The 17526-nt window shown below is 39.7% G+C and overlaps 1 protein-coding gene across 1 annotated transcript in view; it reads right to left on the bottom strand.

The window, feature by feature from the left end:
- Positions 1-17526, bottom strand: part of LRMDA (leucine rich melanocyte differentiation associated) — a 1020960-nt gene that overhangs the window by 184819 nt on the left and 818615 nt on the right. The window contains 1 exon segment of the mRNA XM_034663692.1: positions 11438-11522. Coding sequence (XP_034519583.1) covers positions 11438-11522 — 85 coding nt within the window.

Raw genomic sequence — 17526 nt, 5'->3', positions numbered from 1 at the left:
ATGCCACCATTTACTGTCCTGCCTAACCTGTTCTCCAGCGGACTTTGGTTATTTGTACATTGTATGAACTTCTAAAAAAATTCCAAAGGAGCAGATGAAAAAAGGAAGAAATAAGACATAAGAAGGAACACTCTCTCTTGGGAAGAAAATTTGTGGGGGAGGATGGTTATATGGGTTTCTTTAATCAAAAACAAAGAAAGGGACTGCATGTTATCCTCTTTGACTATTCTTGATTGTGGAGAAACTGATGAAGATAAATAAAGGAATAAAGAGCTAATCCACAAGAGAGAAGACTGTTTTTATTGCTCTTACACAGATGTCTGTCCTCACAACACAGTAAAGTTTTTTTTCTTTGAGGGAGGGTGGGAATAAGAGTAGGGGAGCAGCAATTTAAATTGGAATCTGCGTTTAGGAATTAGAATTGCATTATTTTCTGGCTTCCCACTCCCTCTTGTCTTTTAGTTGAGAAACATTCGCCCTGGAACAGCACACAGAGTTTGCATTAGCATCCCTGAGGATAGAACTTTGACCCCACAGACTAGGGAAGCTACAAATGGAAAATTCCAAGTTGCTGTACTCTTTTATTTTCATGCTAATGCTTCTGTAGAGCATATTTAAAGAAACAGATACACAAGAATAATAGAGTTGAGGACTAAGAATGCCTCTGACAACAGTGGAGTGTTTTTCCAGCAAGGCCTTGTATCTTTCTGTGCTTGCACAAGTCCAGAGGGGTCAAGGTGAAACCCTGATTTTATTTTATGAAAAAGCTCAACTAGCATAGATACAGAAAAACCCTGGGTCTGGGTTTCAAATCCTGATTGGATTTGAAAGTTGTTGCTTCACTTTACTTCCTTCTGGCTACACTATTCAACTCACAAAGTCAGATGAGCCTATCCTTCAGTAAAAGCCCTTGGGTAATGGCAATTTCCCTATCTCCCTTGCCAGTTGACACTCGAGTTCCACAATACTCATCCTTTCCTCAGATCCAACCTGGATGGCGCCCACTGTATGTTCAGCCCCCTGGCTATTTCCATTGTATTCCTGACAAAAAGAAAAACTTTTCATCTTTTTCTTAGAATAACTTCATACTGGGTATAAATTCTCAAGTGCAAGACATATCAGAGCACTACACTCTGAAAAGCCAGAGAGTTTCAATGTTCTCTTAATATGCAAACAAATTTATATTTTACTTTATCATAGACATGCTTCACAGAGGAGAAGCTAATCAGAAACATAAAACCATCAAATCTAACCCTTGCTTTAAGATTATTTCTCACACACAGAGCTCATCTGGACTATGGCCAGAAATTAAACAAGAACTCTACTTGGTCTCCTCCCAGGCTCTCTTTCACACCCTAAAACCACCCAGGGAGAGTTCCTCCAGGTGCGTCACCTATACACATGGTTTCATTCCAGGGATGGCTTTAGAATTTTTTATATTTGAAGTCCTTAGGAGCAATAAATGGGTGGAAATAGGTGAGCGGAGACAGAGGGGATGGAGGATCTGTTTTGAAACTCAAGTACACACTTCTCTCTCCTTTTGTAGGTTTATAAAAGGTGACTAGGAGAAAGAGCTCTTAAGACAATTGGAAGTAGGCAGTGGGCAGAGTCGAGCATTTTCTACACACCTGAGTAGAAAGAACTTAGAAGTGGCCACTCTTGCCACCTTTCTCACTTCCAACCTGTTTGCTTTCAACTCAGTTCTCACCTTCCCCAAAGCTACCTCCCAACACTTTGCTCTTCACTTTACCGAATTTCCCTCCACGGTACCCATGTAGCTTGATTCCTGCTTTCTGTGTATAGGGCCTTATTTCCAGAGTTAGACTACAGGATTCCTGAAGGCAGAGCCCACAGCTGCTTCTGCATCCCCTACAACCCCCAGGGCAGGGCTCCTCTCAAAAAAAAAAAAAAAAGTAGTTGGCTGACTGATTGAAGAAACAGAAACAGGCTCCCACAGTGACCTGAAGCATATGGAATTCTGATTAAGGGAAGTGAAAAGTCAAAAAGCCCAATATTGCACCCTTTATAAAGTACATGTATCCCATCAAATCTGAGGTTATTGGAAAAGTAACAGCCCTCTCCCCCAACCAGCCCCAACCAAAAATTTCATTAGAATGGATAAAGAACCAGAGCCGTAAATATTCATGGCTGGGAGGGGGAAGCTGGAGGACAGCAGGCTGAACTGAGCAGGTGTTCACCTCACTCAATTTCAATCCTTTTGCAGCCAACAACGTCATTGTTTGGCCTTCTTGAGCTTACCGACAGGCCATTTTTCATGATTTTACCATTTCTGGCCAAATGCAAACTTTTTAATTAAATGTACCACATGATTCCAGATGTTTGTTTATTTGTTCCAAAAAGGTTGTAAAATCTCTACATAAGGAAAAACCTGGGGCGGGGGTAAAGCTTTCTACAAGATACAGAGAAACAAATGAATCATAACTGGGATGGGGAGGTGAACCCTGGGCAGAGTTCTTGGCAGAACAATCTAAACCAAAACCATTGGCTTCAAATAGCTCTCCTTCCAGAAACCCAAGATTTGGGAATAAAATACACTGGACACTTTCTTGTTTTTTTTTTTTTTTTTTTTTTTTAAAGAATGAAGCTCATCTTAAGCCAAAGATCGGAATGAGAACAAATTTTGTGGCTGCTCTGCCTGCTTATTGTCTGTTTGTTCCTGTTGCTATGAGCCCTACTACATTAATTCCAGCAGTCTCCTACTTAACAGGCCAGATTAGAGCTTATGCATGAGTGGTAGGGGAGCATCCTGCATGGGGGAAAGCAAGAGAGCAGCTACAGGCAGAGACCACAGCTTCCCATCCACCATGCCAGCTTCCTCTCAGCCTTCTGTTCTCTCATACTCTCTCTAAACATAATCGGTCTCTAAGTCAGTCTCCTGCATTTGCTACAGAATGTTTCTCATATTCCTACTCTTCTCTGTTCCCTCAGCCAGCCAGCCACTCCAGGTCTTCATCATCAATGCTAGATTATTTCAACATTATCCTAACTGATGCTGGGCTCTCAGTTTTGGTTTTAAAAGCCAACATCAGAAATACTTTGAATAACATGGGGAGGAAAAGCACTAACTGTCCATTTTCTCTGATGCCTGAGCCAGAGATACCCTGTGACCAAACCATCAGCAACCTTGAACAATTCCATAGTGGCCATAAGGTTCCCTTTACATTGCTCTCACCCCTGCTCCACTGGCAGTGTCCTGGCCCCAGCTGTCTTCCCCATCTGTTACCAAGTTGTTTCCTAATTACCTTTGCTAGAAGCCTGCTCTTTGGAGGCAGTACAGTCTGCAGTCACATAGCCTGGGATCAAGAAATCTAAAGCTTCTAAAACTTCAATGCCATCCCACAGTGGCCTCCTCCATTCCAAACTCTTTTCTTTCCAATTCCCCCCTCCTACTGCTTGCAAAGCAATAATTCCATAGCACAGCTTTAAAACTAGATGCTTCTGCCTGTTCAAGGCCTGCCATAATATGGATCCATCCTACATAGGTAAACTTACGTCTGACTTTTTCAAAACTAGGTCCCTTCCTCTACTCAGTTCCATCGATTCTTACCCCTGAGTTTCTTCTTTACCCATTTCCCTTTTTTGGGGGGGTGGGGTGGGGATGCCCTTCTTCTGCCCTCTATCTACTCATGCCCTACTTGTCCTTTGAAGCTTAAGGCCAATATCCTCCAAACAGCCATGCCTGACTATTCTAGTCTTGACTGATTCCCATCTTTTCTAAGCATTTACAGACAGCACTTACAACTTTACCAAGTGAGGCAACTCATAATTATATGATATATGATATCTAGTTTGGTTGGCATTCTTTCATTTTGGTATGTCCTCAATCAAACCATAAATTCTTAGAAGACAGATACCATGTTCTCTCTTCCTGAATATTCCACAAACCCTAACAAGTACTTTGCACACAGTGGATACTAAGTTAATGCAGTGAATGCTGGAGGATTCCTTAGATGAAGGTGCTCAAGGTAGTATTTGTCACTGCAGAAGTCATATTTGGCAATGTCTCAATTCTTCACTTGCAATGGAAGGGATAAGAAACAGCCCATGACTCTAAAACTTCCAGACATTTAGAATCTTCAATCCCGTCAACCCCAGACTCTTCATTTTTTAAGAGAGAGGGAGTTTTCACCACCATTTTTTATTTGGACTGCCTTTTGGGGGAAGGGTTATCTCTTATACTGCAGAAGTAAAGTTTGTTCCTGTTGGGAGTACAAGGTATGATTCCATTTGCCCCTCCTTACTTTGCTTCTGAAACAGAAGAGCCAAATTCGTAGCCTCTCTGTTGTCTATGAGTGCACAACAATTCTGCCCAAAGAGTAGAAATAAAGCAATCATGGAGACTGCAAATGAAAAATCATCCTTGGAGAAAAAAGATAGGAAATGGACCCCTATGGATTTCAAATGCTTAAAGGAGGCTGCTTAAAGTTCCTGGCTGAAGTCCATGCCAGTCTTGGTAATAGTCTAACAGATTCATCCATCTTCAGATTCTACTTGGCTTGCTCTTCCATCACTGCCACCTTCCCAGACAGCAAGCGCACACATGCACATCGATCTATATATATGCGGAAGTTTTAATCTACACTACCCTCCATTCCAATCCACCCAGCCCCATTCGGTACAGAGTGAAGCTATTGACCCCACAAAGCAGCAAAGAGATGAATTTGATGACCCAGACTAGAGTTTTTAAACCATTTCAGCAAGGTCTAGAATCAAAGGAAAGTACAATTTATTCAGCACTTAGTAAAGTCCTTTTACTTTAGAACAGAGCAAACACACTGAAAATAGACTCCCACTGCCACGCAGATAAAATAAACCTGTCAACCACTACTGTCAAATCACTAGTCACCTCGATTAAATAAAGGAAACTTTAGCATCTCTCAGCATCTGAGAATTCCACCAAGATTATAAGCCCATAAAAGCATTATGAAGGAAAGAAAACTAAAGTAATGGGTTCTGTTGAAATGTCATCAAAGGAAGCATTTTACATAATTAGAAAATGCTAATAATAGCTCTGCACAAGGAACCAACACACTCTTTCCCTAGGAAGCCAGGGCAAAGCCACGGCATGGAGTCTGAAAGAGGGGAGCCAAGGCCATGCACTTATCTAGCAGGACCCACAGAAGAAACATGTCCCCGTCAACAGCGAGGAGGCCATCCTAGCCAATTGCTAAAGTGATTTTTTCTTATTTCTTCTCCCTCCCTCTCTCTTTCTTTCACAGCTTTTAATACACTTTCTATGGAGAAGAATTGGATCTGCCATACTTCCTTGAACCTTCAAAGACTCAGTGATGTTTTCTGAGAAACCATCTGATAGTTAGCCCCTTTGAAAAAATAATCAAAATATTTTGGAAGACAGGAAGCAAGAAATAAGCAGGCTGCTTTAGTCCTGGGGTCTGATCTCAGGTGAGACCTCCTTGGCAAAGTCACCATAACCATTAGATTGCTTATTTCACCTTTTTCAATGGTCAATGAGAACAATGAACAATAGGCAAAAAAAACACCTTGATGCTGAACTAATAAGATAACCTAAATAAATGCATCTATTTTCATTGAGTCTGTGCTATCATTCTGTGTAGATTTTGTTTATAATGATCAAACCTACTTAGCTTTCATGTTTCCTGTGGGTCGACATGGCAAGATGGTACAACTATAAAAAACAGGAATAAAATTTTTAAGTTGTCTGGAAGAGATAGATTGCCTCCAAATCCTCTAAGTCTAAAACAAATTGTGACGAGCAGTTTGGTTATCAAGCAACCCCATCTTGAGCCCTCCTGAAAGTATTCTGCTCATTGGCATGCAGTTTTTCTGGGCAACATCTCCCCATCCCAAACATCTTTGTCTACATTGCCATATCTTCACACACATCTATTAATTTTCCTCTTATTCATTTCACTTTGGCTTATTTAAATAGTTGAAGCAAAACACTCTGTATTTATGGCTTCTGTGAAAATGTATTTTATGATTTCTCATGCTAAAACTGTTTAAAAAATAAAAATAAAAACGCCTGCTGTTTTTCTTTCCTTCTTTTTCCTCTTGTTTGGATGGCACACATTGAGCTGCTTCATGGAGATATACAGAAAAATCAATTCCTAAGCATAAAATGCAAGTCACATTAAGGAAACTGCAAACGATAACTAATTATGATGAGTTGCTACGTAAATCATTCTATGACAGTCCCAGCAATCAATTTCAAACACAAATAGACCAAGCCCTGGCTGGAGAAGAGGATGAGCACCTAACAACTGTATCAAAAATAATGGCAAGGTTGCCAAGGATGGGTGGAAGGAGGATGGCTACCATCTCCAAGCAAGTTTGCATAGATCTTCTCTCGATTTCCTACATTCTTTCTTTAATACATCTAAAGGCCGATGCTTAATACGACCAGGTAATGATGGCATACCTTCAAGACTGTATAAGCATCAGAGAAAAAAAATAGTAATTCAGGGATGTTCACGGGGCTTGCAATTACTTTGTAAAATGCGTGCACAAATGCACTGGAACGGGACCCTCAGTCTGATAGCTACCGGCAACATTGGATCACGGAATGCCCGCGAGACTGCCTGTTATCACCTGACATCACCACCACTTTCTTCTAAGGTTTTCTCTGCAGCTCAGAAGAGGAACTGGAAACTGCATTTCTGAGACTTCCCTTGGTGCACGATTCTAGGTTAGAATGAACCAAAGAGAGACACTTTGGAGTATGACTTGGAAATGCAGAGAGAAAGAGGAACAGGGTAATGCTGGGTAGTTCTAATGTTTGAAGCGGAGTCCAAATGAACTTCTTGAGAATCACGCGCATGTGGCCGCTGCAGATAGAGAACATCAGTAGGAGATTCCCAGGTGTTCCTGAGCTGTGCAGACACTTCAGCCAGCTCTAGAGAATCAGCAGCCTCTGTGTGAAGCTAAGACTCTGGGTGGGTCCTCCCTGACTGCACCAGCCTCTCTCTCATTCCTTACATTAAACCCCTTCATCATGTGAAAGGGGCCTTCTATTTTCCCTATCTGAATTCAGACTCTTTGGTTTTCCAAACTGTTTCTGTTCTTGAATTTATAGATTTGTAATTTAAAAGAAGGGAGAGAAGGAGAGTAGCAGACAGTTCTTTTGACAGAAGAGGCAAGGATGCTATTCTTCACTGCAGAATTAGCACAGGCTATAGAAATTCACCCTTGGCAGTGCATATTTTCAGGCCACTTCTCTGCCTGTACTTCCTTCTTCCCTCTAGCACAATGCCACAGTCAGTCCTGAATTTGCTTCATATGTCCTGAGTGAAGGACAAATGTCAGGGGTGGCCTGGGAATCAAGCATACAGAACTCCAATTTTTTTTTTCCTTGCCTCTGTCACTGAGTGACTCAGTCTCCACCAGCAATTCTTGGTGCTTTCCTCTGTTAAATGGAAATAGTAATATTTACCCTCCCTCCTTTATATGGTTGTCTTGAGGGTGATATGGTCAACTCACTAAATAGAAATATTTTCCCCAAAAGACACAGTGGCCTACATAAATGCAAATTCCATTTCTAACAGCTACCAGGTAAAGAGTGGCAGTATGTGATATGCAGGTATATGTCCTATGCATATAACATATTTAAAGAAAGATTTCCCCAACAAACACTCCAATACTCCTCCTAATGTGGATACCCACAGAGGATATAGTACGGAGACTGCCACTAGGACACACGGGATTCCTGACACAGCCCCACGGCCCCTGTAGGACTCCAAAGACATGTTTAGACCTAGAGCAGAATTCTCAGAGAGATTTCAGTTGCACCATTCTAAAACCACACCTATGCCACAGCCTGCAGCTTATGGCGAGTCCAGCCCCTTCTCTGAGAGCTCCTGTTACTAGTAAATAATTCCATTAGTTGCTTCAATTCATCCTATTTCCTTCCTACTAGCAAAACACCAGAGTCTGGAAACTATGACATCAAAATTATTATCTACTTGGAAGTTATACAGTGTGGCTAAATGCTGTCTGACAATGAATCAATACATATGGCCCCAACCGTGATGATTTGGGTTTGTGAAAGCAACAGAGTTGAGGTCTGAGGCCCACAAGGCTGGCCTTTCCTTCCCCTATCACTCACTCCCAAAGGAAGACAGGTCTCCTTTCTCAGACACAATCAAGTTATCTCATAGAGGCATCTAAATTACTGACTTTCCCCTGGGTTTCTACCATCATCATTTACTGAACACATATATTGAGCTTCTATTAAGCAGGAGGCCCTGTGCCAGGCATGCAGATACAGTGGTGAGCAAATAGACACAATCTCCTCCATTGTCTCCAGTAGCTTACAGCCTGTCCAGGAAGACAATGGAAAAAAAGGCTGAAAAATGAAGGCTGACCTAATATAAAGGTGTGGGGTGGGATCAGAAAAGTCTTCCTTACAGCTGTGATAGTTAGGCTCATACCTGAAGAATGAGCAGCAGTCAGTGATGTGCAAGAGAAGAAAGATGAGAATCTGTACTCCCTACACAGAGCTTCCATTTATGAAGAGTTCAAGACCTACATATACGTGATCTCTTTCACACAAAGCAGAATATAAAAAATTGCACTAAGGAGATAGAAACAAATATTATAAGGACCTCAGGAAGGGGAAGAATCAATATAGAAAAAACTCATATAAGAAGCAAAAAGTACTGTACATTACTATCCCTACAATGCCTGGATTAACTGTAAATTACAATTGGAAAAATAGAGACCCCCATCTCCTGATAATTATTCTGGGCCGAGATTTCTTTTGCATTTGAATCTACAGTCCTTAGGACAAGAATCTTTGGTCTATCATACTCGACATTGGAAGTAACATAAAAGGACAAGTAAAGGGAAAATGGCATGTATAGAAAAATAGCAATTTGCACATGAACTACTGCCCACCAGTTTCCGTAGTCGTTGGTGCGGAATGAAAAGAGATTGGGAACTGGATGAATCAAAAATTATTTGCAAATAGAACTTCCACTTAAGATTTTTAAGACCAAGTTTCAGACATCATGGAGGATTTCACCTGGGCAAGAACTGATGTCATTTGCCTTCACAATGTGAAAGAGCCTCTCTGGATAAACATTTGTAAGCAGCTTCCATAAAGGTGTCAACAAATGATAGCCAAATAGTTTGGTGGAAAATTTAGAATAATTTCTTTAACTTAAATATAAAAAAACAAGGTGGCATTGGGGTGCCTGTGTGGCTCAGTGGGTTGAGCAACCAACTCGGTTTCAACTCAGGTCCTGATCTCATGGATCGTGAGATGGAGCCTGCATTGGGTTCCGTACTCAGCAGTTGAAGATTCTCTCCCTCTGCCCCTCTCCCCACTCATGTGCACTCTTTCTTTCTCTCTCTAAAATAAATAAAGACATCTTAAAAAAACAAAAAACGAAACAAACAAACAAAAACCAAGGTGGCATTAAGTGGTTTCATTCTGTGTGCCTAAAAATCGGGCTTTTCCCACTTATTGTATGATTCATGCCAAGCTAAAATAGATTAGTGTCATCTCTTCCCTACATGGATTGCTCCTATAATAACTCAACCGTAATAAGCTTCTTTGGCTCTCTCTTCAGTGGCGTCCACATGACCACAGGCCCAAAGACCTACCTGCCATTTCATGATGCTGACTTGCCTTTTTTCACTACCAGGTCCTTAGCATGATCAAGTAACCAGAGCATTAAATTTATAGGTGCATTCCTCAGTAAAATTGAGATATCTGTTGCTGGGCCCTTTCAACAGCAATGTTCCCATTGATGCTGGGCTCTGATGTCATTGAAAGGTGCTTGTTTTAATTCCAAACACCTTGGCCATTTTTCCATATTCCAAATATTACTCAACATACCTTCAAACTTGTATTCTTAAATTCCATTCCTGTAAGGTTCAGATTTCTTATTTTACCATTACAGTGACAAATGATTTTCATCCTATTATGGAGGATTATCATTGATCTGATCATGTCCTGGTGTGAAATCTCAATTTCATGGCTAGATCAACTTTTACAAGTAGGCTTAAGGGCTCTGAGCCTTCAGTTCCTGTGTAGTGTACTCAATGGGCTATAGATTAAAAATACTTTATTCAAATATAAGAAACCAATAAATAAATCCATGAGGATATAATGCTGGAGTTAATTTGTTATTTTGTCTAGATACAGTATTATTATTTACCTAGGGGAACTCCCCTCCTCTCTCAAAAAAAAGTCTCGAATATGTTTGACACTTGCATAAGGACATTCAGTGAAGGAGATCTATATATGCCCCTCAAAATAAAGCATGTTGGCAGCTATTTGTTCTACCTGCCTTCGGGCAAAGTTGATTTTCACAAAACTGATACTTAATGAACAGCGTCATAATTGAACCAAAATATATGTAAATGTAGAAAAGTTCTACTGTGCCCAGACATCAAATAGGCAACACAGGTCCAAGTCACAGACACCTGGAATCTTGCCTTACACTTTTGATCATTTCCTGCAGTGTGCCATTTGCCCAAAGTCCACATGTCTTCTCAGAGTGCCAACTTCACCACTTTCTGGGCTTCTCTACAGCCTTTGTTTCTACCCACCCAGCCTGCAATGTAGCTGGGATGACAGACCTTGGACAGGACTTATTCAGTGTTCCCTAAATGTACCAGGGAAATTTCCTGTTTGGGGAAATACTATTTAAAGTATGGAATGCCCTCAAACTAAGCCTGTTCTTACTTACCATTGGAGGCAGATTCACAATGAAGAGACGTGGCTGTCATCACAACCAGGATAAAATGGGGTAAACAAGTTATACCATACAGCCTCTTCCTGTCCCTCCAGTTCCAACAAAGGGGACCATACAGTCCTTGGTCTAAGCAACCAGGTTAGGGACAAGGCAGTTTTAAATTATATTCCATGAAGACTCTAGAGATGACAATGGGAATTCAAGGCTTTGGAAACAGGGGTAAACCAAATTAATGTTTTGGGGATCAGATAATTTAAGGAAAACTGTGCACGGACTCTCTGCAATGTTGCTAGGCAAATTGGAATTCCTTTTAGCTGTAATGTAGAGTTCATTCAATTTGAAATTACAGATTTCAACTATTCTACTTCCCAAACAATGATACTTTTACAAATATTAGTGAATTTCCCAATTCTCTCCATCACTTTTGCTGCAGGTAATGATCTACTTAGTAATTTTTAAGTACTATAATCTTTTTACTTCAAGCAAAAAAAAAAATCAAATCACAAAATTATATTATAGCATGGATTTATTTGCCTTCCCAGTAGACCGCCACTAAATTCTGTTTAATATAAGTTAAAATCGCTAGGTTTGACAGGTATGGTTTTCTCATCAAGGACTTGAAAAGCACTGTGTTCCTTCTAAAGTGCCGAGGCAGCAGTAATGAGCCCAGAGCTCTGCACAGCTGAGTGTCCTTCCCTGCAACCACTAAGAGCAATAAAAAGCCAAGTTCCTACCTCGATGATTGGTGAGGTCTCTGGAAGCAGAAGGCAGGGGTGTATAGTGGTGCTCTGGAGAGGCTGTGACGCAGTCACTGGAAGCCTGTGTAATAAAAGAAAATGTCAACATGAAGTAACACCAAACACTAAATACCTTCATTTACCAAACATGCCTCCTAGGGATCTGGGCCTGGAAGAAATATTATCAACCAAGACTCCTCTTAGGAAGCAAGAGTTGTCTGTGCTGAGATAATGTTCTGGCGAGTGTAGGGTAGCATACAAATCTTTGAGGAGCCTTGGTACAGGTGGAAGGGCCCTGAGACAAAGGGACAGTTTATTTATTTCCTGAACTGAAGGGAGGAAGGAGAGGAAGGGAGAGAGGGTGAAGGCCAGAAATAGTAGAGAGTTAGATTTCTGTCACAGGCCTTCTTCCAGTACTTCCCACAGATGAAATGTTCCCTATCAGTAGATTTCCCTGGAAACCAATGAGGACACTGAGTTTTGCCCCAGGGTGGACGGGTAAAAACAGGGCTGGTTTGCGTGGGCCCCATGGCCTGGAGACACAGAGAAGCTGAGGGCTTAGCAGCATGAAGTGACTGTACTGAAGGCTATAAAGCATTGTGCACCTTGCAGTTGGGGTTCTGGCTATGTTTAACAATAACACTGAAAAACTCATCTGAAATTTGGGATATAATGGTTATCAATAAAATCTCGCCATTCCAAGGCCTAAAAGAAAATGATATGGAATGTATCTTGAAGATGATTTTTTATTGTACACAAACAGCTCTTTAACCATCAAACTGCATATAGTGTGACCCATTTGTGTAAGTGGTGCTATCTTTCTTTCTCTCTAGCTCTACAGCCATTGGGGGCGGGGGATGAGGTCAGGAAGAAAGGGCTATAGCTATGGGGTCAGCTGTCCCTCAGAACCAATGACTGGTCCGTCACATTCAGAGTATGGCTGCTTATAGCAAGAAGCATCACCACTGCAATTCTTACTGAGACTTCTGAATCAAATACTACTTTTTTTTTTAATATCCAAAAAAGAACATCTGCTAGGATCAAAATCCTAAGCTTACAACCTTTCCAAGCTTCAAGAAAAAGTAAATTTCATTAATGCTACATTTTTCTTTCTGGAATAGGAAATACATTCTATGGGATATATTTGCCCTTCTAGGAGCAGGCCTTTTCTCCAAAGAGATTATCTACATTATAGGAATCAAAACTAAGTAGGAGATTAGACCTGCTTGCTAGAAAAACCCTTTAAACCCTGCTTCTGACATTTGAGATGTTTGATTAAGCGGCTTTCAGTGGAGACTTACAGAAAGAGTTCTGAATGGAGCAAAATCAGAAGCTTTGTCCCTAAGGTAGAGACAGATTTCAGGTAGCATGACTTCACTCCAGCTCCAAGGGAACTATGTGGTGTTTAAAGCTTGATCCAAGGGTATTGGGTCCAGAAAGATAAAAGTTCGGTTCCTAAGAAAAATGTTTTAAAAAGTAGACAAGGCTTGCTAGATACTACATCATTAGATATTTAGGATACTGCAAGAACATAAAAGAGTCAGAAATTAGATTAAATTTCAAATACTAGAGTCACCACATGTCCCTCCATTTGGCAGTCAGGGTCTCCTGTAATCCCCTTGTGATAAATGAGACACAATGACAGTTTTCTAAATATGGCACCTATTCAATCCTTGAGGCAGGATATATGAGGCAAACTAATAGGGGCCATCCTTCCACAGATCTTCTATACTTCCTTAGTAAAAGGCCATAGTTTCTCTCTCTGTCAATGTTTCTATTCCACCTCAATGCTAAAAAGGCCTACAATTCCAGTATGAGTTTTAGGTTGCTATATTGTGAGATTTCTTAGTGCGTTTAATCTCAATTTGGGCTGTTGACAATTTGATGACAGCTTTTCCTAAAGTTACTGGAAGAAACTACCTTTCAGCAAATACCTCTGACTGGGCAAAACGTTAGAGCTTTATAACCACGAGTAAAATAGCTATTTACCTTTATTTCCAGTTGTAGTCAAAGCAAAACTGGTATGGCTCGAGTTCTGTTTTGCAGTCATCATTCTATGCCTAGCATTTAATTACTTTTCTGCTCAGTGTCCATTTACAAACTCAAGTCATGGAAATGAATCCAGAAAGAAAAACAATTTTGCAAACGGTGCCTTTCAGTGGAACTAGATCTACGGATGGATGTCTAGGGAAACTAGTACAAATTAAGATTCTACCTACCAGTTCTTTGGCTTGGCTTTTACCAAAATGAAGTCCATGTGATCTTTTCGATTTGTTCTCTGAATAGTATGCTTGGAGGCACAATTAAGAAAAATATGATTATCATATGGAACAAGTGGACAGGACAATGTTTTAAAAGTGCACACACCTGCCCCCAAATAAAGAACTTCTTGGGGCTCCAGAGGGGCTACCGGTTAGCATGTGCTGCTTATACAACAGTGCAAAATAAAGAACTTCACTTGAAACTGAAGCAACATACCCATAGTATATTAAGTATGAGATGATAGAAATGTAAGTGGAAAAGCTTAAGTAATGTTTTCTTTTACCTGGATTAGGAAGATACACCCAAAATAGGAATAGGGAAATTTGGGTAAATCTGAATCTTCAGAACCACAAATCCTCTCAAATCTTTGAGTCCTTGCCACATTTCCTAACTACCTATGGCTGAGAATTAGACTTTTACATTTTACTTTTTAAATCCCTCCTGTCCAAAGATATTTGTAACATCTCCAATAAAATATTAGCATCCAGAATACATACATCCCTAAATAATTAAAAATACAATAGAAAAATGGACAATGGAAATGTCAGGCAATTCAAAGGAGAGAAATCCTGAGTGGTCAATGAATGAAAGAGAAGATGGTCAAATTCACTAGTCTGAAGAGCAATGCATATTAAAATAAGACACAATTTTTCCACTCGCCATATTGGCAAACTTTCAAGTCTTACAACGAGTGCCAAGGAGAGTAAAGAGAAAGAACTGTTATCCTCTCGTCCCTTGCCATTGGGAATGGGCACTGGTTCAACTACTTTGGAGAGTAATTTAGCAATATCTAATAAAATTGAAAATTGGTACAGCAACTCCATTTCAAATGTATACACTATGGAAAATTTCACTCAGGTCTATAAAGTGGAACATAAAACAGTGTTTATTGCATGATTATTTAGAACAGAACAAATTGGAAGTAGTTCAAATGCCTGTCAATGAGGAAAATGGATAAATAAAATGTTGTATATTCATATGACAGAATAATATTTAGCATTTAAAAGTAATAAACCTGATTTAGGTACCTCAACTTGAACAGGTTTAAAATTTTAACACAGAGTGAAAATACAAGTTGCAAAATGATAAATATGCTATAATATTTACATATATGTAGCTCTTTGACATCATGTTTGTATGGAAACATCTAAAAATCATACAAATTAAACACTAAATTCATGAAAATGATTGTCTTTGCCAGAAGGGAGAGTAATAGGACTGGGGCTAACAGGGTGGGAGGAGCTTCAATTATATAGAGAGAGATTTATTTATTTTATTTAAAGACAAGACTTGGAAACAAATATGTTCAAATATTAGAAAATACAAATTCTGTATGGTAGTTATATGTGTTATTTTTCAACTTTTCTACATCTTTGAAATTTCTCAAAATTAAACAAAAAAATTAAACAAAAAAACCCACAAGATTCCTGTGTCTTCTCTGATCCATACCATCTTATATTGATATGAACTCATAACAAGAGGAAATTTCTTCTAACAACTTCCCAGTACTTGCACAACATGGATTAAGGCCATTTATGGTTGGCTTTTTTGCAATGAAATATCCCATTTCTGTTTTTTCTAAAGCTGCTGAGCGTGACAATAGATTGGAAAAAGCTGTTAAATAATAGTAAAAATGCACCCCCTTCACACCAAGGCTTGAAATGCTCCCTCCAGCCTGGTAAGTCCTTCTGCTTAAGATTAGTCAAAGCATACTGAAGGTTTCTATCCTCTTTCCCTACTCACAATTGGAGAGTTGCTGATAATTTTTTAAACTCACATCAATAATGATAATAGTCACTAATACACTGCATGCTGCAATTTCCATAATGCAGGAAGGAAGGCAGAACTATGGCAACCTCATTGGAAAAGAGTCAATGGAAGTATAGCACACTCCATAAGAGACTTGCAAAGTGAGAATTTCACTCAGTGGTTGCAGAAGACAAATGTCTCTAGATGAGTATGTAAAATTCAAGTCCCTTCCCATTGGGTGCATTCCATGGAAACCTGCATTCCAGCGGATATTTCTGAACATCATGGATGCCCTAAAGGAATATGATACAGACCACAGGAGGAGCGATTTGGCAGGCTTCAAAACAAGAAGGGGGCAGCTACAAAGTTGTTTAATAGCCATAAATCTCCTACTATTTTTCACAAAATACCATCTAAGACCACATCTCTACAACTCATTCCCCATTACTCAGCTCAAGTGGAGTGCTTTGGCATGCTCACTCACCCTTAAATCATACACAGCATAAAGTGATCCTGGGTCTGGGAAATTTGTCAGCTTCCTTCAAGTAAAAGCAATCTTCACTTTTCATCACAATTCATTCCCTGAAACTGTGGTATAAAGCTGACTCTTCTAAAAACATTTATTTTCTTTCATAAGAAAAAGCATCACTCATTTAGTTATCAAGTATTTAATAACCACCTACTATATGCCAAGCCCTGTGCTGAGAATACCAAGAAAAATAAAATGAAGGCTTTGGTTGCATTCCTGACTCATCAAAAAAAAAAAAAAAAAAGATAACCATGATTAATACTGGTTACTAAGAATCACCGACTGGTAGCATGACCTCCATACTCTGTATTATCACAGAAATTTGTCCCTGACCTCTATTATGATACATGAACACATGGAACAGTGATTATATCCTTGCTTGTTTCTTATTCATACTAAGAGAAAGCTTTCAAGATTAACTATATTAACTTTCCAAGATTAACTATACTATTAACCCTTGTACCCAACATGCTGCCGGAAATATAGAAAGAAGTCAGTGCACGGTGACTGAATGAATAAAACATTTTAATGTCAAAGATAAAACTGGCTATAGTGATTATAATTCAACACAACAAAAGTGTGAGCCATGTTGCCAGAATCAGAGGTAAAAACTTGCCATCACCTGAAAGATTAAATTAGAAGCCAAAGAACCCACCTAAAAAAGGAGACTCCTGACCAGCTCCCAGGAGAAGGCACAATGCCTTTCAGTGTGAAGCCAGACAGAAAGACTTCATGACAGACACATTGGGTTTGGAATGACAGACAGGCTCGGGAGCGCAAATGGCCATATACTGTTAGAGCCAGAAGTCAAGAAATTGGGAGGTAATAAAAAACAGTAAGATAGGGATGAGGGTGAGTCAATAACCAAGGGACTAAGAAACATCCCAAAGGGGCAAAAGGCAGAGTCGGGCAAGTGCACAGCATTCAGCTGAGTGAGGAAGCTGAAGGCTGTTTCAGGCTATCAGTCAGTCAGAGAAGGGATAGGGTGCCAAAGACTTCTCTGAAATACGGAAGCCCCTTGAAGGCAACAGCCCAGAGCTTCCATCTGGTATAAAGGGGTCCAGTTCTGCCAGTGCCTAATATGTCATCAAGCCCAGAGTTATAGTTTAGAAAAACGTGTGGAAGGAGGGAAGAAGGGAGGGAAGGAAAAAAAAAAATCAGGAAGAGAAAAAAGGAAGGAAGGATTATGGCTTGGGCATTTTCTGGGCTGTTACATAGATAATGAAATCATAGAACATATGACATGTAAAAGACCTTACAAATCATCTAGAGCAGTGGCTTCCAAAATATTTTTAGCAGCCACTAACACAGCAGAAGGAAAAATAAAAATCTAAATATTGGGCATTATGGAAACAATCATGACTTCTTATGGCAACCAAATAAAATAATAATATAAAAGAGGAAGAAATATGCCAAGATTTTTATTATATAATATTAAGTAAACATAGTAAATATTAAAATAGTACATATGCCGTGATTTTTAACAATAGAAGATTTATAATAGGTAAAAGCTAATAGGCAAAGATTAAAGATTTTTGTTGGGGAA

This window comes from Ailuropoda melanoleuca, chromosome 6 (assembly GCF_002007445.2).
Source record: "Ailuropoda melanoleuca isolate Jingjing chromosome 6, ASM200744v2, whole genome shotgun sequence".
In the NCBI taxonomy this organism is placed as follows: Eukaryota; Metazoa; Chordata; class Mammalia; order Carnivora; family Ursidae; genus Ailuropoda; species Ailuropoda melanoleuca.
Note: the sequence above shows the minus strand (reverse complement) of the source record. Positions and strands in the feature narration are given on the sequence as shown.